Source organism: Ambystoma mexicanum, chromosome 11 (assembly GCF_040938575.1).
Source record: "Ambystoma mexicanum isolate Mex_15411 chromosome 11, UKY_AmexF1_1, whole genome shotgun sequence".
Classification (NCBI taxonomy): domain Eukaryota; kingdom Metazoa; phylum Chordata; class Amphibia; order Caudata; family Ambystomatidae; genus Ambystoma; species Ambystoma mexicanum.
In genome coordinates this window covers 983985776-984013199 of record NC_090934.1, presented here as the reverse complement: position 1 = coordinate 984013199, position 27424 = coordinate 983985776, and the positions used below count along the sequence as shown (strand labels likewise).

The 27424-nt window shown below is 43.0% G+C and overlaps 1 protein-coding gene across 10 annotated transcripts in view; it reads left to right on the top strand.

Moving 5' to 3' along the window:
* NAP1L4 (nucleosome assembly protein 1 like 4) overlaps window positions 1-27424 on the top strand; it is a 1556420-nt gene that overhangs the window by 833285 nt on the left and 695711 nt on the right. For all 10 annotated transcript variants that reach the window (XM_069624142.1, XM_069624141.1, XM_069624146.1 and 7 more), the window contains one exon: window positions 9518-9589. In XM_069624142.1, the coding sequence (XP_069480243.1) occupies window positions 9518-9589 (72 nt within the window). The remainder of the gene's footprint in view (window positions 1-9517; window positions 9590-27424) is intronic.

Here is a 27424-nt window from a genome sequence, read left to right as displayed (position 1 = left end):
GTGGTCCTGAACGCGTGTTTTATATTTCACCCTACTCTCGCTGTACTTTGGGGATACATTTGGTAGGGTTGTCTCAATGGGTAGCTTCTCTCAAACACACACTGCAGTATTGGCACAACTGCTGGTGTCACACAGCACAATCTCAAGTCTCCAACATATGGGAGGCAGGGGGGTAGGGTTTTCTTCCGAGGCATGCAGCTGCTACTCTACAGATTGGTGGAGTCCAAACGGCAGTAAAACAGTTTTTCCAAGTCTCATGCAGGCAGACAATGTATTCTGGACTGGTAGGTTCTCATTGGACGGGGAGGTTCTCATTGGACGGGGAGGTTCTCATTGGACGGGGAGGTTCTCATTGGACGGGGAGGTTCTCATTGGACGGGGAGGTTCTCATTGGACGGGGAGGTTCTTGCTGGACTGGGAGGTTCTTGCTGGACTGGGAGCTCCTTGTCACAGAAAGGGGAGTCACTCCCAGCAAGTTCCCACTTGCCCTGACCTCTAGGAGGGAGGGTCTTGCCGAGCGGGCTCACCTCCCTAGCCTCACGGGGGATGACTCCACTCGGAGGAGAAGGGATGTATTGACCAGATTCGCCACACCACAGGAGAGCAGTTAGTGGTTCGGTCCCAAGACATGAAAAGCTCTCCGGGACACAGCTGAAGCAGTGAAGACACCCAAAGGGCCATTGGGCAGTGTTTCCTCATTTGGTTTGATTGTGTGTGCCAATAGAATACTTGTGTGCAGTTGTTTTTTTTCAGCCATGTGCACAACTGAATGGTGCAGTGGCCTACCAGTGGACAAATAATCTGTGGATCCACTGCGCAGGCGAGCATTGCTCTGCAAGCTCTAATTCAAGGGACATTTGTGTGCTCTTTTCTCCTCCATCTTAAATTGTGCCTTTCTAAAATCTCTAATCATTAGGAAGGTCTCTTTAGTGTTATGATGATTGGTACAGGGAGACCGGTTCTTATAGTGGCGCACAGATTCTGCCTACAATTGAAGATCAGTGATTATTGCCTAAGATGACTAAAGAGGGATGTGGCAAATGATGTTATTTATAGCGCACTTAATACCCAGAGGTTTCTAAGCGCTGACCCAGAGATCGAACCTATGGTGCTCCATGTCATCTTGCTTCAAGGCAAGCACGTTGCCCCTGAGCTATCCTCTCGAGACAGTACAGACGAGATAGTTTAGCAGTACAACATGTAATGTTAGATTGTCCCTAGTTGAAATCAAACCAACAGTCTTGGAAAGTCTCCAAAGAATACTGTGAAAACTGCATCCTGTTGTTCATAAAGAGGTCACTTAATCACTTTTACAACCAAAAAAGAAATCCAGGAAGTGTCAAACCTCTTACAAAGAAGGGTTTACTATAATGTTTGTATTATTTAATACAATATGGACAATGCATATAATTATGTTGAGAGCTCATTACAAAATAACTATTTTTAAAGTTAAGTAAATAAATAAAACTATTTTGTAAATAATATAATAATGAAGCTATTTCTCACCACCAGAAAGAAAAGCAGCAAGACCACACCAGTTTTTCCAGACATTGTCACTTGAAGTTGTGTATTGCTTTCCCAGAGTGCACTGACAGTCAAAAATCACCAGTGCAATTACGGAGCCAATACTTTGAACGCAGGAAGACGCAATAACTTGCAACCACACACTCTCACTTGTACGGCTATTTATTCAAAGCTTAGAAGCAACCAGTGATAACATAGAAATAAATCACAGAAGAAACAGAATTCAAAAGAAAATACATTACCATGAGTGTAACTGGATTCCTCATCCCGCCAGAAGCGGCTGGAAGACCCCGATAACAGCCAGGACGAGAGCACAACAGCCCACAGGTATGCCGGACGGAAGCGTCCCTCCTCCGGCTGAAGTCTCACCTGACCGCTCAGGGGTTCCGCATATATGCAACCTTCAAAAAGGGGTGGCGATTTCTCGAACCTTCTGGCAACGCACTTGCGCATTGATGAGCAGCCGTTGGTTGCCAGCTGGGTCAACCGACAGTAACCTCAAGGAGCAAAGTGCCTCCCTCCACTAAAAACAAGTACCACGGAAAACAGTCCCATAGCTCATAACAAGACATAACAACGTTAGCTTTCCCAGCAGAAATGTCCTTGACTGCATACCAGGTTTGGAAAGCATGTTTTCTTCAGCATTGTGAATCTAGCTTCCAGCAAAATGAATGCAGCTTTTCACTGCAGCATGAAGTAAATATCCATCATGGCTCCGAGCGCTCCCAGAATGCACTGCGCATTAGCGCCATGTTTTAGCTCAAGCATAACAAGTTGACATCACTTAACAAGTAAAAATGAAAACCTACAAAAATACATTTTACTTCAAGGGTTACTAATGCCATGTTAGGCAGAATCCTGTGCAGTTCCTTTGGGGAGCACCACAGAAGATTAAGACTACAGGTATATGCAATAAATTCCCTTTGGTATCAGTCTGTACCACACAGATTTAGTTGGTAGCTGTGGCTGATCAGTCAGACTTATCTCAAGAGGGAGATGAGCAGTATTCAGGGTTTACACAATAGGACTACAATACTATGGAACAAGGAAACACTGACCAAAGCTTTGTATCAAAAAGAATATATATCTTTATTTTACACTCTTCATTCTACACACAGATCACTATCATTAAAGCAAGTTAAAACAGTCAAGAAAAGTATACACAACTCCCTATTTAAATTGTAGTCACGTTTGAGCCATAGTGAAAACTGAGCAAAATGGCACAGTGTTAAACCAAGCAGAAATGTCACTCTACAATTTCTCAAAAGGGAGGGAAAGGTCAAGTTATACAGAGTTAGCCCCCTAAACACACCAGCAACACATCACAAATGTATTGTGAACAAGTTGGGCAAGGCAGTACTTTAGCATAAGCAATACTTAGATGAAATCCGAGCAAACTGGCTATAAGAGTTTAGCAGTTTTAGGTGCACTAACACATTTCTTGATGAAAAGCAATCTAGAGAAGGCAGTTGTAACAGATTTAGCCAGAGTCAATAGACCTGTGCCAGAGTCAGTGGTACAAGGCAATGTGCCCAAGATCAAACTGTTCTAGTAGCTGCAGTCACGTCTTTGTTTAACGGTTGAAAAGGAGGGTGCAGAAGGTAAAAGACAAAGTTAGACGATGGGGCGGCCAACTCAGGAGGTAAGCAAAGGATTTCAAACACCTTTAGCAGTACCCCACGAAACGGGAGGCCTGGCGGAACAATGTACCTTGCAAAGTGGAGGCGGCTCCTGCGGTGGCAGTGGTTTCTGGCAGTTCCTGCAGTTCGGAAGATCCAGCCGAGGAAGAGAGGCTCTCGTCGTGGAGGAAGGCTCGAGTCGCAGCACTACCCAGGGATGAAGCCAGCCGCAGTGTTGCCGAAACGGATTAAAAGGTACGCTCCTTTAAATTGTGGTTGTGGTGGACGGGTGCCTGGCTATCCGGTCTCAGAGTGCTTGGTACTGGCGATTCGACCAAGGCAGGTCCTGGAAGGTGATTGGCGAACTGGTTGGCCCCACCAGCTCAAGGGAAGAAGGCTCTTGCAGGTGAAGATCTTCTCGAGTCATTGAAGAAAAGTGGTGAGGATCTGCAGCAGGGCTTCAACGGTGGTTCAGTCGTTGCAGATGTCTTCGGCTTCTCTCCTCTTTGGATTTCTTAGGTCCAGTGGTGGCTTCTGTCTTCCAGTCCTCAGAGCCCTGCTTTTTTGCAGAAAACCCCCCATTCATACAGCCTAGCTGTCACTCAAACAGTGGGGTGGCTCCCCTGGCGGGATAACCCCCCAGCCTATCGGGGCAGAGTGGAGTGCGACTTGGGTTGCCTAGGTAATCCTGTCCAGGGTGCCTATCCCTCCCCCCCCCCACACACATCCTGTCTACCCTAGACTCAGTGGCGCCGAAAGGAGGGCTTTCCGTGCAGAAGCCCGCAAAAAGGACAAACGAAGGATCCGCGACCTGGGTTAGGATTACAGAGAAAGACACTAGAAAGAAATTGTATCAAAGATCTGGCAAAAAAACCCTACCGGATTAAAGTTAATAAAAAAAATAAACCAGCGGTTTGTTAGAGGCCATCAGAAAAAGTGGTTCACTCAAACAATGGGACAATCCCATAGGAAAATATTTGCGGTTGAATATTAATGGTAGTAACCATTGCCACCAGCCAGAAACTTTGGAGAGAGGGACTGGACGGTACCCTCTCGAAAATGAACACCAGGCAAAAACTATTAACCTTTCCCAGTACTTCCATAGTAAGATGGTTTGTACTGGTTTTGTTCATAACTATTGACTAGTAAAGTCAATGGGGACTTTACATGCCCTGGGAGACAGTAGTCAGTCCCAAGGTATGGAGTCTATGTTTAGGGGTCACTATGACACCCCTGTGTTACTGCACTGAGGGTGCTGTGTAACACACATACAACAAGATGATACTTATGAGGGTGAGAGAACCTCATAGACCATAAGCACAAAAAATAGCCTAGAACACATAGCAAAATACAACTAAGAGGGGGAAAGGAGCCTCACTCTTAGGAGTAAAAAAAATAAACCCGTGAAATCCAGCAAAGCTGCTGGGGGACTCTATAGGTAAGGGAAATTAGCCTAATCAGAGAATTCTCCCTAACATGCTTAAGGCAAATGCCATTTGTTAAAGTCCACATATCGGTAACATTTTAGTAACCTCTTCAACAGGTTTACTTTGAAAGATGTATTCTAATTAGAATTTTCTTTATAGGCAAAGCATTAATTATGCAATAAACCCTGATGGTTGGGGGTTTTACAGGGCCAGGTGCTTCACCTGCAGACCGGGCATTACATGTCACAGGAAAATCCTCCTGCGCTCAGGGTTTTATTGCTGTTAGCATCCAGGCATGTTTTACCAGGATACTAATATATTTTTTTTTCTTTCTTCATCTTGAGTAATAGCATGCTTGCCAATTCTCAAATTCATAAAAACTATAAACCAAGATGGCCAGCATGCGTTAGGGAGAAGGTAACTACACCTAGTCTCGTCTACCTTTCCATGGAGCCCATTTCTGCAACCGAAATGCACCAGGAACACTGAGTGTCAAGAGAATGGCAGTTAAGTGTTGCTGGGTTGGGGGTGGGTGAGGGATGTAGAAATTGGTGTTGAGAGGTGGTTTGGAAGGAGTTGAAGGGGAGTGCTGCATGCACTAACCTGCTCTCCTGGCAGAAACAATGGCATCTTCCAGCTTCCGTGTAGGCCCGAACAGGGGCTTTGCCACAAGTTCAAGATCCCATTCTGAGCTTTCTGATTAGCTGGCGTGCTAATATGTTGTAAAAATAACTTGGTGAAGTGCAGCCAAACAGTGTCAGCAATGCTTGGGAGAATTGAATGGTTGTTCTCAAACCTCAGTGGTGCTGCCACTGGTAGTGGTTGCAGCACTACTAAAACCTTAGTCTTTGGAGTTCTCATCTGACTCTCTCTGATTAGCATTCTTCTTTCGCCTATCTTTTCCCCCCTACCATCGCTGAAAAACATAAAGGTTCACTTCATCATTTAACATATACAACTTGGTTTGCATTAGCACATCAAGGTGACTTTCTTCCTGTAGATTCCTTGATGTGGCCTTATTGCTGTACATGAGGCTGAACCCTCATTCACACACTGCGCTTGAGGCCTGAAATGTGGCGCACATGTCCACAAGCTGTGCCACTACATTGTACCGCATGGCATTTTGTAACATGAATTTAACCTTCTCTTAGGGAGGCACCGTGTGTTCTCATGTAGCACACTTGTGTAGCACACTTGTTCAGGTGCTCTGCCCCAGCATATCAAGCTGTTTGAGTTACCTATCGTAGCAGATACAGCCTGGTCAGTGGGAGCGGTTAGAGGTGGTGGTGTAAGCAGATGAAGAAAAGCACACCAGAGAAGGGTCTGGTCTTTCCAAGGGTACAACCCCCTCCAAAGTAGGTTGAATGTTATCAAGTGTTTCACGCCCACTGGATGTGATGTTGGGGCGCTCTTGGGGTTAACTCTGGGTGGCACTCCTTTGTGGGGCACCGGCTGCTTGGAAAAACTGCCCGCTGCATTATCAGTCTGCCCACTGGAGTCTGCAAGTGCGCTCTTGTGTAGCCCGGGTTGGAAAAGTCCTGTCCGTGAGGACCAGGAATGCCCCTCTGCCCGTTCAAATTCCAAGGTCGGCGCAGCACTTTAGGTTGTTTCACATCCACAGAACGGGAGGTGTGTAACCGCTCTGTTGAACCTTCAGTGGACCCCACAGCCTTTCCCTATGGAATGTCAGACAGGAATCATTTATTATATTCATAGTCTCTGCATTGTACAAATGACTAAGGGTGCTTTGCATTGTGAAGAGCTTCTTAATAAAGCAGCAATCTTGTTTGATGCCTAGGCCACCCCTAATTGTTCACTGTTCGGACTGGAGGTATGAGGAAGTTGGGGAAGAAAATCTCCTATGCTAATCGTAAAAAAGAGTCTGATTACATTATGCATATTAACAGGGTCTGCAGTAGCAACCTTGTAGTCATGGACACGTTTAACTCATTTCAAAAGAAGCTATATTATATGCGTCAATATCATTATACGTGCTTCACAAAGAAGGAATGATGATGTGAGCTTGACCACGAGATGGGAAGAGTTTGGTATATACACCAGAGACTGGACCAGACAGTTAACAGACAGTATCCTAGTGTGCCTGGAAATCTTGTGCATTCTCACAGTGAGGTCTAAAGAGTCATGAGGAGAAGATGCACAGAGTGGGTGGGGAACAGAGATTGAGGAGGGTGTTGGAGCAGTGGCTGCTTGGAGTAGAGTAACAAGGGAATGAACCAGCCAGGTAAGGTATGCCGAGACCATGTATGGACTTGAAAACCAGCAGTTTCAATATGAACAGGGATCAATTTCTAACTGGGAACAAGCCAGCATTGAGGCATTGATGGGAAGTGGTAGAAGAGCGGGGAAGATTATAGAGGCTATGTGTGGTGAAACTGTATATTTTTATCAATAGTGCAGGATTTGAGAGCGAAGGACAAAGAGGAGGAGATCAAAGTTGCCATGGTAACTTAATACAAGAGTTGGTCAATTAGGCTTAGCGTAGTAATGGGTGAGATGATTGATTTTTTGGACTTTAAGCATGCTATTTCTGCCAACTGTGTATAAAGCAGTAATAAAAAGATGAGGGTGAAGAGAGCTTTCAAAGATAATCCCAAGATTGCGTGCCCTGGGGACTTTGGGGCAGGACAAGAGCAGGTTGGGGCAAAGAGATATGTAAGTGAAGAGGGGGAGAAGATAGTAATTTACTTTACTCTTGAAGGAATTAAGCATGCAATATTGATGTGACATCAGTTGTGGATGGCAGAAAGGCAGTCAGCAATGCATTCAGAGCGTGCAGGAGCTTTTGCCTAGCTAAGGAGATCGGGTTGTCCTCCATGAAGAGGTAATGGGAGAACCCAGACGAGGAGATAAGATGGCTAAGGGAGGAAGTGTAAATGGTAAAAAGTACCATGGGATGAAGGTGTGATGGGATAGGTACGAGGCACCAGAGCTGAGAGCAGTATCGAGGTATCGGAATAAGGATTTGATTAACAGGAGCTAAAAGCTTCTGGGTATCTGGCATCACAAAGTAAGCAGGCGCTACCTCTGGGAACCAGGAGCTATTCTATAGCATGCCACAAATTGAACTCCTACGTGAGAAGCAAACTATAACGTTTAGTCAATTCTGTATGACACATTATGCTTTAAAGGATCTACGCAATTATTTTGTTTGTGAAAATGTGTAATCCGAAAATTATGAATTGTTGTTTTTGTAAAGGAAAAAAATCTCACACATTGCCACTGCCTACCACCCCCCCCTCCCTCGATCTCCCTAACCCTTAATACTACCCTACTTACTTGTTCTCCTTCACTGCTACGCTCACACTGCGATGTGAGTTCCGCCTCCCCATTGAGAGGCAGAACCTTCCGCCGTAGGGTCCTTTTTCTGTTTTTCTTCTTTATTTTTTACACTTTGTCCCGCCGGTTTCCTTTAATGGGAGCTGGGGACACACCCACAGTAGCATATTGTTCATCAAGGGCAGCGGGGGACACTATGTAGCTCATGGTGTCAAACCGGCAAGTATCTACTAGGCTATAACCATGAGGTAAATAGTTCCCAGCAATTTTAGAACCCTAGGTAAATATGATATCAAGTGCAGCAAGAGTCTGAAGAAGGAAGTGGGTGGTGGCGTGGCAACTCACAAAGCTGGTCAGTGTCGTGGTCCGTAGCCATACTTTCATCACTATTGGAGAAAAGACACTTGTTTAAACATCCTGAAAAGTAGGAAAGACTTAGACTTTTCTTTGCCATATTCTATCCGGTGTTTGGGGAAAATGAATTTTGTTTTGCCATCCTGGAAGACTAGGGGAGACTTCTTCTTTGTTATGCTCCTAACAGTGTTGTGTTAAGAACATTTGTTTTTCCATCCTGAGGAGTGTATTCCTTAAGTCATTTGTACTGCATTTAAGAGTCTGGTCGTGGCACAGAATATTTTGGAACAGTTTTCCTGAAATAATCAAGTGTAAGGGAACCAACCCCTGGACACTACGATTGTTTTGGTTGAAGTTATATGATTGAGTTTTTACACATTTCTGTTGAGTTGAAATTTGAAACATTTACCTTGCATCTTTTGCATGTGTATGTTAATGTGAGGGTCAGATTTAGTTTTGACACATGGTCAGCCTGTTTAAGTTTCATATGAAGGGACATTCACGTTGGGATAGGGAAAGTTAGAATAAAATGGCTAGTGTTGAGAATATTGCTACTTTGTGTCTGCCTGTCATTTCTGACCCCAGGCTCTCCTTTAAGAATGAGCACGGATAAATAATGTTTCTGTGGAATGATCCCCTACCCGGAAATGTCCACAAACCTATGTTAGCGCTCTATCACACCAGAGAAGAAATATCAATTTGCATGTGTCTGGTAAAACCCAAATGGACTGTCCAGCACGGAAACGAAGGGCATACTTTAATTCTCCTTTGAACAAGAGTACCAATAGTAACCTCATAGACCTGTTTTTGCCTTGTTGGATGTCATCAGTGAGATGAGGCTGAGGTGCAGCATCGCTCTAGGCACAGACAGTCTTCCATTGCAGTATTACTCTTAGTAACTTATGGTGCTATCCAAACTTTTCCAGCATTCGCCAAAAGTGTGAGTCCATTCAAGAGATTATCTGCCGTGTTCATTCTCACAGGGCTTCCACACATTTGGTATTATAAAGATGCTTTTATTAGGGGTTCTCTCTGCAACACCTTTGAATATTCAAGCAAGCACGTGAATCTACTAATACACTAATGCTGCACAACTGTACAAGTAATCAGATTGTACTCATTTTAGTTACTCTTATACTACTACTGCTCTGACAGTGTTTCTTGTAAAAGCTGCAAGATACTGGAACCTATTTGAATCAATCCACTTATTCTGTTTAAATCTTTAGATGGCTATATTTGCTATACATTTAAATTACATTTGTTTTTACAACACTTGACATTTTCTTTTGGATTTAGGAATACGATGAACCAATTTTAAAGCACCTGCAAGATATTAAAGTGAAGTTCTCTGAACCAGGCGAACCTATGGTGAGTTTAAGCAGTAGTTGTCAATTGGATAGTATTCTTTATTTAATGTAATATATGAAATGTAACTAGGTCTTTTATAGCATGTCTTGGTTCTGCAATGGGGTTGGAGTTGGTGGCGAGTGGAATAGGCAAGATATGAAACATGAGGGGTCTGTGACAGAGAATCTGCATCAAAGATGGACTACAAACGTAACCTTTTCTCAGGATTTACATAAATTGCTAAAGTTAATTGGAATCTGAAAAATTGAACATGCACAAAAATATGCTTGATTATTCTTATGACGATAATTCTCTCAAGTCACTCAAGCTTCCGTTTCTCTTTCCACTGACTAGTGTCAGGGTGGCCTAGTACATATTCTAGTGGTTTGACATTCCGAAAGTCAAAACAAAAGTCCTCCAACTGTTCCTCAACTTCGGGTTTGTCTTTCTCCTGTGGATTGTTACGTCTGACCAGAGCAGTGGGCAAAAGACATTTTTAATTCTCAACAGGATTGCTCTGGTTCTCAACAAAAAAACGTCTCTTGTGTTTTCAAGCCAGTCTCTGTTTTTTCTGGTGTTCTATCTGACTATGTCTCGGGGTTGACTGTGGACCTGCTCTTTCCTTTCTTGGACTTTCTCTGTTTTGTATAGCTTGTGTAGGTCTGGAGATGATCTCCCGGGTTCTCTGGTTCAGAATGAAGTGCGATAGTTGGATTGGTGTGAAAAGACTTGATCTGGGTTAGTCTCCCACAAACCCAGAAACCTAGGCAGACATGCAACCAACTCTGAACTACTAGTGGCTTTCTTCTAGGGCACACATATACCCACCTCCCTTTCTTAGGGTCATGGCTCCATGGCCCAACAGTCTATCTTCTTTCTTCTCATCGATGCCCTGCTCCAAACTCGTACCTATAGGACTTCCTCTAATCCCCTCTCCTCCTACGTCTAGTTGTTTCACCAGCACCTCTATCCTGTTTAGCCACTTGTGCATTTCTTTACCTTCCCCATATTCCCCCGATTTAGAATCAGGAGTCACTTTTCTCCACTCTAATCTTTTTTTAAGCTTAATTTGATCTATGGTTTTCTCACTTTCCTCTTTTGGCCTCCTGGGGTTCCCCTTCTCCTCTCTTCTCAGTTGCCTCTCCCCTCTCCTTCTCCTCCTTTCCTTTTAGCTTAAAACCTCCATTTGTCAGCATCCCTCCAGTTGATGGTATTCTACCTCTTCTCACCTTTCCCCTCCTCTCTCAACTCTTGCTGGCAGTCTCCATCTCCTCCTAACAACTTTCATACTCCTCTGCTCCACCGACAACTGCTAACCACCTGCTGAAATTCATGATACTCCTTTTCTCTCATCCAGCCTGCGATAATCCCTCCATCTCCAAACACACTGTGACTAGCCCCTACTTCCTTATACTCTTGGCAGGCCAGTGATAGGCTACTTAATAAGGGTAGCGATATCACTTGTTTGGAAAACCTATTTGAGCCGTGTGAGCATGGTTATTTCTAGAGGGCTCTCTGCGGGTATGTGGGTAGCACAGTGGCTATGCATTACCTCAACAAGAGAGGGGGGTGTAGGGTCAATACCTCTGTGCAGGGAGGCAGTGCAGCTCTGGTTCTGGCCAATGAGCGAGGTATGTCAGTTTCGGCGACATCTAGCCGGCACAGAGAACATGATGGCGGACGATCTGAGCAGGCAAAGCGAGGTCTCCCACAAGTTGTAGTTGGCTCAGGAAGTCCTTCAAGAGATCTTTGCCCTTTGGGGAACCCCTCAGGTGGTCCTGTTTGTGACAGGAGCCAACCAGAAATGCGAAAGTTACTGGTCCAGGGAATTTCCTCCAAGAGGAGCTCTAGGAGACGTGTTCATCGTGGAGTGGCTCTTCCCGCTTCTGTGCGCGTTTCCGCCGATCCCAGTCATCCCTCAAGTTCTCAGGTGGTTGCGACGGTTTGGGACCCACATGATCCTCATTGCTACGGATTGGGCCAGGAGAGCTTTTTACCCAGACCTTCTAGATATGTCCACCTGTCCTGCAATGCGTCTTCCCCAAAGAGAGGATCTTCTCTCTCTCTCTCGAGAGAGAGAAAGGTCAGGTACTCCATCCTCCATCCAGAGGTCAACCTTCATGCATGGTTTCTGAGAGGCTGAGATGTAGGGATTGGGACCTCCCGGACAACGTGATGGAGGTGTGGCTTTCGGCCAGGCGACCCGTAACAAAGTCCCTGTACCGTTGGCGTAAGTTTTGCAACTGGTGCAGAGGAAAAAATATGGTTCATTTTCAGTGTTTGATTCCGGAGGTTCTCTCCTTCTTACTTTCTTTGGCCCACAGGGGTCTTCAGGTGGGCACCATTAAAGGTTATTTGTATTTATTTTATATAGCGCCTTAATCCAAGGGGCTTTACAGTTAACTACAAAAACACATCAAACATGGAAAAGTAAAAGCAATAACAGTAAACATGAATCAAACCAGAAAATCGGCATTTAGAAAAAATTGCATATGAGAAAGAAGAGGAGAGGGGGTGGGGAAGGAAGGAAGAGGGAGAAAGAGTAGTGAGTAAAGTGAGCAATAGGAAGAGAGGAGATCTTAGGAGAGAAGGGAACAGATAGAGAACAAGGAGAATAGTACTAGGAGGAGGGCAAGAAAGGAGAGAGGGGGGAAAGGTGTCAGGGAGGGGAATGAAGTGATTTCAATGAGGAGCAGAAGGAGGAATGGGTGGGGATGAAGCAGATAGAAAAAGGTAGGGAGTGTAAGGGGGCAAGGAGCTGAAAGGAGCGGAAACGAGAAGAGGCACAAGGGGTTGGGGGAACAAAGTAAGGAGATGATCCGCAGAACAAAGGGAGCAAGAGGGGGTGCAGAATGAGAGAGGAGAGGTAAGGAGGGGCAAGGTCGTGAAGAGATTTAAAGACGAGACAAAGGAAGTGAAATTTTAAGTTGGGAGTGGAAAGGAAGCCATCCTAGGTAAGAAAGTGAGTTGGAAATGGAGTTGTGGGGAGAGAGAAGAAAGAGGGTGCGTATGGCAGAGTGGTAAATGGATTTGAGGGGGACAAGATGGGAAGCGGGGAGACCAAAGAAGAGAGAAGAACAATAGAAAAGGCGAGAAAAGATGAGGGAGGAGAATAAAAGTTTGGTAGCATGGAAGGTGAGGGTGGGACGTACTTTACGGATGTTAGAGATGGTAGCGACATGCCCGAGAAGTGAGGGAGATATGATGAGTAAAGGAGAGGGAAGGTTATTTGGCAACACTGTCTATCTTTAAGCTCTCCTCAGAGGACTGTTCTTATTTTTAAATTCCACTGATCACTCAGTTTTTGAAAGAGCTCACAAATGTGTTCCCGCCGTCGCCATTTCAGGTGCGGTGTGGGACCTTAATTTGGTTCTAAACTTTCTGATGGGTGCTCCGTTTGAACCCTTGCACTCTTGCCCTTTAAGGTTGTTGACCCTTAACTGTTTTCTTAGTTGCAGTTACATCTGCTAGAAGAGTGAGTGAGTGAGTTGCAGGCAGTTTCTTTTAAGCCACCCTTTACTTTGTTCCAGAAGGACAGGGTTGACCTGAGAGTATGTCCGTCCTTTCTCCCTGAAGTTGTCTGAATTTCATTCGAGTCAGAAGGTGGTACTCTGCGCTTTCTACCCTCCTCCTCATCCTAGTAAGGAAGTGGAACAGCAAGTGAGCCACTCAGGATTTCTAGCTAACCTGAGAATCGGTCCAATTGGGTTTCTCCATGAGTTGAAATTGTATGAGACTTGGAGAGAATCTATCAGGTTTACTAAACTTCAGATCTGGATGAAGAATGTTAATTTATAATGCAATGATTGCTGATAAATTTTGAAATTGCAAGATCAGAAAATAACATTTGTTGTGGTCTCTTGCAAGACTAATGTCCTATCTTTTATTACTCTTATTTTATTTTTTATAAATTGACTGTATTTACTTTTATATTGTTGAAATGTGTGAATAATATATTGCAAAGTTGACTTTATTTAGCTGAATCAATAAAATAAAATAAGGAACGGCTGGTTGGATCCTAGAAGAGCCTTGAGCTTTTATCTATCCAGAATACTGGACACCGTTTAGGACAGGCTGTTTTGAAGCAGACCTTTGTCTAAGTGGATTATCCTCAATATTTCGGAATGCTACCGGTTGGCTGGTAAGGACCCTCCGGGGGGGGGGGGACGAGTGCCAGTGTAAAATATCTGACACGCTGCAACGTGATCTTCTACACACACATTTGTCAAGCATTACTCCCTGGATACTTCCCATACTCAGGATGTTGCCTTTGGTAAGGCAGTGCTGTATTCTCCCATTTAATTGGGTATGTCTAAATTCTTTTTCCTCCTCAAATCATTTTTACTGCTTTGGGAGTCTGTCGTAGATGAGGAATACGTTGGAGGACACAATCCATTCGAAGAACAAGTTACTTACCAAACTGGTAACGTTCTTTCGACTGGATGTTCCTCTAATCTATTTCTCATCGCCCTCCCAGCCTACCTCTCGCAAGAATTTCCTATCCCGTTGCAGCTTACGTCCCCCAAGGCTAAGTGCAGTCGGGGCTGTGTTCTCAACATGTGTGCCACACGTTGTGAGGGGGGGACATGAACTGAGGCTGCGGGAGCCGTGCATGCTACTTATAACATCTGATGACATCACCCTGGACTGAGGTTTCTGATGAACATCGACCCTCTGCCATTGACGCAAGGACGCCATCTGCCGAAAACATTTCCGAAGCAGCACGGCTGTGGACATCACATGTCATGGATGAGGAATACATTGGAGGAACACCCAGTCGAAAAAATGTTACCAGTTTTGGAAGTAACTTGTTCTTTTGAGATACCTTTTTAAATTTCTATATTTAATTTAACGTGCATATTGGTTAATTAAAACCTTATACACAAGAAATAGACATCATATACATTACATCTAAGAAATCCTCACAATAAAAACACCATAGATTCACATATTTCCATTTTCGACCCCACACAATTGAAATTCATCAACTATCGCATCATAAAATAGTTAAAAGCATTCTACAAAATACACAAACTAATTCATCATTATACCATTGTGAGGATTATTTTTCAAATATCTGCACCTACACATGTCAGTGGTTCCACTGCATAAATAACAGACCAAAATTGAACAGTGTATATCATTCTAATATAACAGACCAAGTCCCTATTCCTCTCATTATAACAATCCTGTAAGCAATTGCATGCTGTCTATTCATTTCGACTTAATGCTTGCAAAATCCACAAATTCTTTCTTCATAGGCTACAGAGGACCAGGCCCCTACATACTCAGAACAGGGTATTAGGTTAAATTGAAAGAGAAAAATCATGATTATGAAATTTTAATAAATAGAAAGGGTTTTGCTGGCTTAAAACCTTGGAAAGTATTTATTTTATTTATTGTGTGTGCATTTGTTAGACGCTTAAACAGTAAGTCAATTCTGTTTCAAAGTACCCACAGGGCAACAGGGAGGGAACATGGGATTGAAAAAAAAACTATGATTAAAGTGGAAGATGGAGATAGACCTACTATGCCTTGTGAGTATTCAGAACATGCAAGTGCAGCAAGAAGAGGGGAAAGGGGGGGTGAGGGTAAGTGCTAGAATGTCTGCTTGTGGGTGACGAGCAGAAGTGCATAGTATGGTAAGTGCTCTTGGGTAAAGAGTGCACACCTACAGAAATGAGGGTGCCAAGGCAAGTCCTGAGAGGTTGGCAGATGCTGGCGTGATTGGGTATGGGAAGCCTGGTCCCTGAGGGATACATAAGGGCCCTGGGCACCAATCACAGTGACTGAGATTTGCAGAGGAGGGGGCAAAGGAGAGGAGGAGGTGAAGAGGAAAGGTCCTGCTCAAGAGGGAGGGGGAGGTTCTTCCTTAACTGGGAGACCTGCTGAAGAAAGTGATTGTCCTCAGGCCCTCTGTTTAGCGAAACACTTTACACATAGAGAGTTGGTCCCAGAGGACCACAGAGGCCTGGTGGGAGAGTATTTAGTAAAAGAGTATAGATAGCATGGTCCCATGCCCCAGACAGCCTTGTGGGGGATGCCAAGGGATTTGAATTTAAACTGTGCCTCAACCAGGAGCCAGTGGAGAGTTTTTAGGGCAGAAGAGATGGGGTCTCTAGGCTTAAGTCCAAGGATGAGTCTTGCTGCCCTATTCTGGATTAACTGGAGGGGTCGTAAAGTGGAAGAAGGTAGATTCAGGAGAAGGCTATTGCAGTAGTGTATCCTAGAGAGAACAAGGGCTCGGGTAACATTGAGCTTCTGGGGGAAAGTGAGAAAAGGGAGAATTCCTTTGACAAGGAAGAGTTGAAAGTGCGACTTCTTGACAATTTCCTGGGTTTAAGGGAGAAAGGAGAGGAGTCAAAGATGACGCCCAAGGTTTTTGGCTTCAGAGGAAGGAGCAGGGGGAGAGCCCATAGAGGATGGCCAAAGTGAGGGGGGAAAAAGAGGGAGCAGGGTTCCCAATCAGAATGATCTGTCGTGCTGGCATTGACTCAGATCGTTGGAAGTACACCAGGACCAGTTTGCAGATAGGCAGTCGGGGATGATGGAAGATGCAAGTGGGTCAGCAGGATTTTTGAAAATAAATTGTGCGTCATCTGTGTAGCACTGGACGCTGGCAGAGACGGAGGAAATTACGAGTGCTAGCTGATCAAGATAAGTGTTGAGTCAGGGGGAGAGGTCTGAGCCCTGGGGGGGACACCACAATTTGAGAAGGAAGTAGGTGAGGAGAAGGTGTCTGCTGAAGGTTTAACGTTATTTACTATAGCATTCATATTGCTTCTTTTTACTTAATATCGCCAAATTGTTGGACCCATCCCTTTCATTGCCTTTCTTTTAAGTTGGACATGGAAACTGGGTATTTCCTTTTCTTCCTGTGGCATGCTCAAGTAAATCTCCTGCAACAACAAAAAAAACACATTAATGTAGATTGTAAACTCAACATGAGTTGATTTTTCTTTCTTATCCATAGTCGTAGCAATCATATCCATGAGACTTTCTTCTTTCTTCTGATTTCGCTTTTTCTTCATATATATTTTGCTACAACATATCTCCCACAGAGTAGTCGAAGAAACTAAACCCAGTTCACATATAATGGCTTCTACTGGGACCTTTTTAGGTAGACATAACACAGATCTCTATAATTTCCCATCCAGTTTGTTTAACCATGTCATGTATTTGGGCTCAAGGGCTTCAAAGGCATTTAAAATACCAGGCACTATACTACTTGTGTAGATCTCTTAAAAAAAAACACTCAATGGAGTAGCCCCCATTTCCTGCCAAGTAACTCCTAATGACATTTCATTTACTCAGCATCTTATCCTTTAGTATTTTTTCATAGTATGTTTTAAGATGTTTACTCCCTATCGGGATACCCATGTAGGGCTAGATATCGCTACTCCAAGTTCTTCTTTATCAAGCTTCCAATTATATATTTTCTTTGTTTTTGTACTTCAGCGCCCCAATTATCATCTTAGTTTTCTTCACATTAATACATCGATAATTAACAGCAAATATATGCAGTGCATTGAGCAATCTTTGCAGCCCTATTAGCGTCTTATCCATAATCACTATAATCAGCATATGTCGTCCATCTTATTTCTGTTACCAATTTTAGGGGGTGACAATGTACAATATTTAGAGATTCCTTCATATCAACTACATAGAAGTTATATAGTACCGGTGAGATAACACGACCTTGTTTCAACCCCATATTTAGTAATAACTGATGGGGTAATTATAGAACCCTTATCCAAACAAATCATCACAGAAATATCCTTATACATAGCTCTTACAAAATGCAGAACATTCGGACAAACTACCCAACTCTCCATTTTAACCCCATAGACTTTCCCTGTTGACACAGTCAAAGGCTCTGGAGTAATCAATATAGAATATGTACAAACTCTGACCCTTGTTATCAATCGTGTCAGACATGATTTGGTTCAATGAAAACATGATATCCAAAGAGCTAAAGCCGGCCCTAAAGCCTGTTTGCTGAGGAGATAATAAATGTTTTTCTCTAATCCAAGTGTTAATCATTTTCAACACAATTGTACAAAAGATCTTAAAACTTGAGTCTGACATTGCCAACAGAAGATCGTTGGCCAGATTAGGTCTTGCTCCCTTTTAAGAAAAATTGGTACTAGTGTTGCTTTACACCAACTTTCGGGAATTTTCCCACTTTGCGAAATCAATGTAAACTGTTTCATTAATAACTTTGCCCATTTAACTGGGTTTTGTTTAATGACTGCATTTGACAGCCCATCTGGCCCAGGGCCTCTAGAGGAATTCAGTTTAGTTATTATCTTCAAAATATCTTAATCAAATGAAGGTTCTAGCAAATTTCCCTTCCACAGGTTTGTACTCAACCGATGTTCGTTACACTCCACATAATAAAGTTGGCCAGCATACTTCATCCATTCTTCAACAGTAATCACATTCAAATCCTTACCATCTTACATTAAGTACTGTCTATACAAGTGCCAACATTTCTTGGAGATTGGTCTTACATAGTTTGAAGATCTTTCCCAATTATCAATTTTAATATCATACCTATGGGCCCTCAGACAATTAAGTTTCATGTGCAAAGTTCCTATCGGTTTGCCTTTTTGTTCTCGGTCTAAATCAGTATCTGTTTAATACTTTTTTTCTCATTATGAACATCTATTTTTTTTAATTGTATTAGGTTTATCAAATAACCTTTACAATGTTAGCACGTAAAAATAACAAAATATAATATCACATTCAATTTACATACACAATTTCTTCATAAAAACAAAATTAAACATGTAAAACCTTTCCTAGAGCCAAATTATTCTAAAAGAACTATTTCAAGTACAAGAATAGCATAAGATTAGGCTTTTAGACAAAGCAAACATTTCCTCAAAATACATAATTATTTCATATTCACTCAGAATTTCAACATCGCCTCAGTAGATTTTCTTCATTCATATACCGACTAGTAGTAGTTGTTCTTTAATTACCTCAAGGATATTAGTTAAACTAATAACTAAATTAGTACTTTTTCCACCCATTTATTTGTTCCATAGTGTGCTCCTGGAAGTATATGATCCTGAGTACCAATGACTCCCAAATTCATTTGTTCTCAGCAATTCAGAAATAGTGCAAAAAATTACCAAATGTTTTAGGGTCTCGACCGAATTTTGAACACCACAAAATCGACATTCCCCGCTTCTAATACCAAACCTTTCCTTATAGGAGGCCCAATTTTGCACACAATCAAGGGTGAGTAATTGGTCTGATCTAAAATGCAAATATAGGTCCCTTGCAGCCAAACCCGGGAATTGGAGAATGTAGGTTGGTAGATCACCCAATTTCCTACTGAAAAGTGCATATTCTTTATAGGATTTAAAGTTTCCGATCTGACTGAAGGCACCAACAAAGTAATTGGAATTTCTGCTTATTAGAAGGTAAACATGCTATGAGGTCTTTCTTTGATACAGTAACAAGTTCCAAAATTTCGTCCATTTTTTTTTTTTACAAATTTAGATAAGGACGGTACTGACCCTGAGACAATCATGATGTTTAGGTCCTCATAAAGCGATTTTTTTCGGGGGAGAAAACATCTTTCTATAATTATTCAACAATCTCCAGTTCCTTTTGCCTGAAAGTGGTAAGAGACCTAATTCATGACAGATTATATCATTAGGAATTGCTTTTGCCAGCCCTAGAACCTTTTTTCCACAATTTCCCCTGAGCAGTATCTAACAGGTCGTCGATCTCTGCAGTACAGATATCAAAACAGTAGAGGATAACTGGTTCGGTTTTTAACAAGTAAAATTGAATGATTGGAAGTATAGAAAAGGTGCAATATTTTCAAAAATAATACACATCTGAGCAGTTAAAGGATTTAGCGTGTCACATAACCTTTTCCACCATTTAATTGTATTCTGATCCGTTAAGGAGTATCCCAGGTATCTAACTCTCGTCACTTCTTGGAGGTTGACCATACCAATAGACCAGTTAAATCTTTGTATTTTTTTCTTCCCACTGGAAAAGATTAGAATCTGAGATTTTGTCTGATTAACCTTCAAATTGAGGGATTATGCAAACTCATAAAAAATGCAACTAATTCTGCAACCCAGACGGAGTTCTGTCCAACAAAAGGATGTCATCTGCAAAACTGATGCAGTTTATTTTTAAATGGTCTAAACATGCAGGATAGCTGTTTAAATCCTTTGAGTACCAATCTAGATCTGAGAGATACAAATTAAATAAAACTACTGCTAAAGAGCAGCCCTGTTTAATCCCAACTTCAGTTTCAATGGGTTCAGTAAGTGTGCCAAGTTTATTCAAACGGACCCTGTAAGTGGTCCTGGTATGCAAAAGTGCAATAAGTGAAACTATGTGAGCCGGAATTCCAAAAAGGATCATTTTTTTTCTCACAACCTTTCTCTGATCACGATATCAAACGCTGCACTCAAATCGAGTGCAGCCATATAAATTGCCCCTGTGTGTTTGCACTTAGTTTGGCACTGCAAGAGAGAAACAATTGTAGCATTAAGTGAGCAACCCATAGACTTCCTAAATCCAATTTGGAATTTAGAAAGAGTATTGTGCTTGAATAAAAAGTCCTGTAAATCTTTTAGGATTAGTTGGGAGAATACCTTAGAAGATGCATCTGTAAGCGCAATTGGTCTATAGTTTGATGGCTCGTTAATACTACCTTTTTTATAGACTGATACAATTATTGCAGAGCACCACGAGCCAGGGATCTGCTTAGTTACGAGTATAATGTCAAATCTGTTCTTTAGGATCAGTGCCCATAAGTCCGGATCTGTTTTTATTAAGCAGGGCAGGATCCCATCAGGGCCAGATGCTTTTGAATCCTTTAATTTCGCTATAGCTTCGACAATGTCCTCCATAGACCAAGGGCAGCACTCAAGGATAAATTCAGAAAAATCCTGATGGCGTTTTGTTTGAAAAGTTTGTGGAAGTTCAAATTTCTCTGTGAAATAGTCTTCCCAAGTAGAGGCTAATATAGCTAGTTTGTTAGAAACTTGGTTAGGGGCATTAAGAGTTCTGAGAAGAGTCCAGATCTTCTGTGTATCGTGCATAAAGATATTGTGCATCATGCATTGATTATCCTTTAGAGCAATATCATGTCTAAGTTTTCTAATTTGATTTTTGTATAACAAAATAATGCGTTTTTTCAATTTTATATTGCTCCGATCCTAACTCTAGTTTAAACATGTCATAGGTTAGCATTTTTATTTATTTTTAATTGATGTATTTGTAAGTTGAAGGCATGTCTATGCTCCATAGGGGTGCGAGTCAGCTTTGCGCTCAGAGCAATAGTAGTTAGATGCATATGGATACAGCTATTCAGTTTCCTCTCCATCTCCATATCCAGACCAGTGAAGTACTGCCCATAGGTAGTAAAAAGAGGATACTCCCTAATATATTTGAGTAGTTTCGTACAAGTGAACGGATTACATCTAATGGATATACCAGGTCTGTCAATCTCTATAATTTGCAGTGTCGAATTGGATGCATAACGCCAGTTGGAAATACTTAGTCCTAAAGAGATCGCTGAGTGGTCACCAAACCTAGGTCAGTAATTTGCACTAACTGACAAACCTTAAGTATGGATGTTGAAATAAAAAAGTGATCTGTATAAGAACTGAGACCCCCTTGCCTCCAGGTAGAGGGATTTAAACCCAATTGAGGAGGGACCAGTTGAATATCCCATCCCAAAAACCCATTTCTGTCCATTCTTAATTGATGGCGGAAGCTTATTGTTCATACTCCCATTAAGTGCCTTGGTAATAAAGCAGGTGGAGTTGAAATCCCCTCCTATTACAATCCCAACATTATTGTTTTTAACAAATATACCTTCAAGCAGTACATCTAGCGTGTTTTCCATTTGTTCCCATGAAGTAGTTGACCTATTCCATTATATGCATAGAATAACAATGACTATATCTGTTAGTACGTGAGGGTTAAGTTGTAGTACCAACACAGACACATCCTCATGGAGTCATTCGTTATCAAATTTGCATATATTTTTAACCATCACAGCTAATCCTCTAGAGGGTCGCCCCTTTAATCCTTTAGTGGCTGGATAGGTGTTGTATCAGCCATAACCTATAACATCAAAAGGGGCAGTATGCATGGTCTCTTGAAGGAGGATTACCTCTGGGCAGTTTGTTTCATCATTCTTACCAAATCACCATAAAAAATGTGCTAACCCACAGCTGTTCCATGACATTATAGAAAAGGGTTTCTCGTTACGCTAATGTCTCCGATTTTCCTTTTATAGATGGCATTTCAGTGGAATTTGCTACAGTGGTGATACCGCTAAGCGCAGCTGCTAGTGCAAGTATTTGCTTTATTGTGTCCGCATTGAGGTTCATCTGGGGACCATTCAGCTTTATCTCAGTGTTTGCGCCCTCCTTTACGAGAGGTGTTACCAAGAAAGTCCTGGCATCCTTTTCGTTCTGGAATATGAAGGTAACAAGGCCTATCGCAGCAAAATTCTCCCTCTGATCCCAAACCATCTTTGTGATGATCAAAGATTGGAAACCACATATCATATGATGATTGTAGTTTGTAGCCAAACGGATCCATTCTATATCATCAGAGTGTAGGGTTCTTAGAGTGGGAATCGCTTGGAAGGATTTTAGCATAAATGTTCTATTGAGACTGGTCCTACCGTTGATTGCAACATCGCTTTCCCATCCCATAATGATAGGCATCACTGAGGCTAGGTTTTTCACAAAGATTGAATTCTCAATTCCAAACTCCACTTTCCTCTTTTCCTTGCTCACTCATTGCGGTGCCTTTTCTTTATTGCCCATTGAGATAGAATTTCGATCAGGATTACTACAGGACGGGGTATTCTGCGTTTGTCCGGAGGATAGGGAGCCAGCATCCTGAGATCCCTCCTCTTCTCCATCGATACCCTCCACCACCTCTTCCATTCCTTATTTAGCACTTCCAACTAATGCAATCATCTGAGCCACACCATTTTGCACATCCAATCGACTAATAGGGCTTCTAATATCCACACATTTAGGGCGATTCTTGTTATTCTTAACAATTGTTTTCTTATTTTTCACTGGGTAAAATTGTGATAGAGCTGTTTGGACTCCTAAAGAACCTGCTCCTATAGGTTCAATTCATCCCCTTCTCTGACTGACAACTAGTCTCTTCGGGCACGTAGGGTCCAGCCTGACTGGGGATAACTGACTGTTTAGACTTCCGTAAACACTTTTTTGCCATTTGCAATCTGTTTCCAGTGCCCTCTGAGAACAGATCCAAATGTACCTTCCTCATCAAGTTGGCGTAGATCAAAGCCGTTATCATCCTGTCTTCAGATTTACTAATTTGACCTTTACATCATTTTTCTTTGTTATTTACACTGTTAACCTTTTTGTTACTAGCATTTCTCTTTTTTGCTCTAGCAATTATTCTCTTTTCTCTTCGTGTTAATACCACAATCTGATTACCAGTCTCTTCTTCAGAAGCTGAATCATTCGTAGTTTCACACAATTCCTTCATAGCACCATCAGAGAGATCAATCAAGTCTAATAACACTGTAGCACTGCCACCCCCACCCCCCTTCTCTGACAGAGTCAGGTTTCTGTCTTGGCGATGCTAAAATCCCCAATGGATCCGTTTTTCTAGAAATGATAGCTTCCTTGATAGCCTCTATATCGGACTTTATTTGCTGTATTGCAATACCAACAGCGCCTTCAGAGTCTAATTCGGAAGTTATCGACTTGGTATCTGAGCAGGTCTTGTTGGCCACCGGTATGGCTGCCATTTCAGCAAACTATTTTATTTCCACATTTACCATTCTAGCGTCACCTGGGGTTTGTCATATCAGTCATAGGGACTTACTTCTTGTGGTCCACCACTAATGCAGACGCAGCTTGGCACGTGAATAGCATTCGCTCCACTTTATTGATTTTACATAGGCGTTCCGTCATAGTAGATCTTAGGTTCCCCAATTCACAATGTGTCAACTCATGGCCCTTATCTAGAATATCTAAAATTCTAGATAAAACTGGGAAATCGGCCCCAAACCCAACAACAGCATGAAGATCAATCTCCATCATGGGTAACATGCTCACAATGTCTCTCTCTGGGAAGGATCTCTGTCGTTAATTCAAACATATTGATTTGTTCTGTAGAATTTGTAAATTAATTAATCTGGGCTAGAGGAATGTTAATGTGTGTAATGGTTCTTCTCTCTTTCTAATTCACTATGCCATTTATTTTTGCGCAACTCAGCATCATTAATACCACAAGAGAATGAGTTGGCACCCTGATTTTGCTGCGGGGGAAGACTAAACATATGTACATCCTCCCTTACAAACAATAATTTAGACACTGGGGTAGATGGTCCTAAAGAGAATCTCATCCTCTCTCCTTCTTCCGCCTCTATATCTGGACCTAGTATAGAGCAATCATTCAGCCCTCCAAATTTGGTCTGAGTAATTCCACTTTGATCTACTTTTTTACTTAACCACTCTTCATCCTCAACATCAATCTTATTAGTAATATTGGTAATGGTAGTGTCATTAACGTCCTTTACATTGAACTTGATAGGGGAGGATTATAGATTTCTAGATACCCTTCCCTTTAAATTTACATCATTGCAAACAGCAGCAGTATCTACCCCCATTCACACATGTGGACTGAGGTACAGAGACCAGGCTAGATTCATTGCATTCAAAGTTGACAACCTCCCCCTGTGGGTCTGTCTGAATCCCCAAGTCTTCATTAAGGGACATTTCATTCAACATTTCCACACTAGTCCTTGCTGGACTGTGTGCTCCCTTAAGTTTTCTACCACTTCTTAGACCATTCACCATATTGCCGGGCACACAACTGTGAGCCCAATATCAGGAGAGAAAGCTAAATCTATACCAAACAGTGATGGGAAATTCTGATGCAGTGGTAACACTTAAATTGGCTGAGGGTGAAGTACCCAAAATATTGTCAAAAAAGAAGCTGACATATTGTTTGTTGCTAACTCAAATCAGTAGATGTCACAACCAGAAACATTCAACCCGGTTTAACAATCTAAAAGCATGGTATTGGTCATATATACATTTGAAAATACAATGCTTACTCGAGGGGGCCGGCACCGCGCACCAGCCACACAGCCACTTACTATGGCACTTCCGATGCACGCGTGCCTCACTAGATATAGGAAATGAGGAGCGGATGTTGGCGGGCAGGCGAGGCGGAGCCACAGAAGGAAAACTGCAGAGAAAGAGAATAAACTGCAGTAAGTAACCAAGAAAAATACGTTGAATGCCGCAGTTACTATCAACAAATGTCACTAATAGATTTCATTTACTTGGTTAGTGTAGTCCAGTGCCGTGTTATGGCAAGGTAGCAAAACAGATGGCTTCCTCTTGAGGATGGCAATTCTCCACTCGAAGGCAGCAGGAAAGCAAGTCCAACAGTGTAGCACAGCCTGACAGCCACTTATTATGGCACTTGCCATGCCATCTATTATTGTGTTGCTTCCCTGTGTGTTGTGTAATGCTAATTCTATTCATGGCCATCGGTATCATATCCATCTGCCCTAATTGTTCGATCTCCAGGGATTCAGTAGCAAGAGAGTTAAACATATTATCACATTTAGCCAGGTTTCTATCTGTCCATACAATCCTGTCACCTCCTGCTGAGACCTGGACTTGCATTCTTTCCATTTTTTCATATTGCTTTTTGTTATAATTCACGTAGTGTATATTTTAGCACTGTATGGTCAACTAGATAGCCAGCTTTACCATTGGTCCTACTATTTTCCTGTTTTTTTTCATCCATAATGATAGGGTGTAGATGGGATAATCCACAAGTTTGAAACCATTCTAGCCATTTTATTCCATTTGATATTTGAATGGAGAAGGAGCAGTATTTTCCACCTCTACCCAATTCTATAGGTGCGACCACATAAAATTTACCACATAATTTCTTCCACTTCTCCAGCATTGGATCTTTCATGGATTCACATGCTTTGAATATTCCCCGTCGTCAGGCTGGGAATCCCCGGTACATTATATAGACCCTTTCCCGTAGGAAAACTTTTTCGACGCTTATGCGTCCTATCCACCTCGTTTTGTATCATGCGTGCCCGTGCCGTCAGGACGTCATGATATAAATACAGGCCCCGCCCCCGCGCTCCCTCAGATTTCAACCGTCTTTCAAAGCAGTGGGATCTTCGTGTTACTACTAGTGATAACTAGATTGTTTTTTTGTCTGTTTCGCGTAAGCGAAGTTCAAATCTGGAGAATTATGTCTGGAAAGGCGTTATTTCGCCCATGTGCAACCTGTGGCCTCAAAAAGGTTTATGAAGGAGACGGCCACATGGACTGTATCTACTGTCTCCACCCGCACCACACGGCGGATACATGTGAGATATGCCAGGGTTTCTCCCAAAAAACCCTTAAGGACCGTAAAAGAAGGCTGGTCGACTGGCTTAATGACGGAGCGGGTGCCTACCCGGCTTCGGAAGTTGGCTCCACGGCCTCCAGGAGCAAGTCGGAGCCTCCATCGAAGAAGGTGCGGCCAGCAGAAATTCGCCCTGAGGACAAGCATAAGGGGAAACATGCTGGATCCTCCTCATCTCATAAAAAGCCCTCCTCCTCCTCATCATCTAAGACGGAGAGGCTGGCGCTGTCTAAATCCTCCTCAGGGGACCGTCCCAGGTCTTCCGTGAGTCGAGAAGCTTCAGCCGGGAAGTCGGCATCAAAATCGACAACGAAGTCTAAAGGCTCGACGACGACGACTTCCTCGTCGACCTCGGTGTCATTGACGATGCCTATTACCGTTCAAGCAGCAGCGGTTGGGATTCCTTCGTCGACGGAAACTCAGTCTATGGCTTGGCTGCCTGAGGTCTATGACCCGATCCCCCCTGAGGTCTTACTGCAGCCAGACACGGCCTGCTCGGCGGAAGGGGAAGGTGACATGGTTCTGCAGCCATTGGATTTAGGCTTACGGCCTTCCACGTCGACGACGACGGCGACGAGTGCGAGCGGGGGTATGGTACCTATATCATCCACGTTGCTGAACCCCCAGACAGTTTTGTCTCTGGATGTGCTTAATACTCTTCAGAAGCTACTACAGCGGCTGGATACCCAGTTCCCTCAACCTGGGACGTCATCGTCACTTCTGTCTGTACCTTCCGTCGACGAGCAAACTTGTACGGCTCGCTCGTCGACGAATCACCCATCGGCTCCCCAGGCGGTAAAAGATCGTCCTCGAGCTCAGGAGGAGGGTGAGTTGTCGGAGTCCGACTCTATACATGATGACTCTGGGTCAGACATCTCCCTGTCACCGTCGAGGGACCCGACATGGAATTCGGATGTAGAATTGGAGTCTACGAGGAGCCAGACACAGCCATCTCCCCCTGATGATGTGGGAGCCTTCCATGCAATGATGGGGAAAGCGTGTTCCGAATTCGGCTTGATTCCTGAGGAGCAGAGGAAAGACTGTTTCCTTTTTGACCATATGGGTCAAAGGAGAAAATCGGTATTTGCCATCCCAATCCTTGACCACGTGTGGCAAGAAGGTCTCAAAACGATGCGCCATCCGTTCTCGGAACCAGCCATAAAGGGACGGATCGAGAAAAAGTTTAAAGCTCCGGAGTCCACTCCAAAATGTCTAACATCACAGCCTTTGTCTGACTCGGTGGTGTCGGCGGCAGCAGCTAGGAAGGCCAGGGTCCAGCAAAAATGTTCAACGCCACCGGAAAGCGAGGCTAGGAGGCAGGACGCATTTGGAAAGAAGGTGCTCTCGGTCGGAGCGACGACAGTAAGAGCAGCCAATTCCTTAGCGATCGTGTCACGATATGATAGGGAAATGTGGCACAAA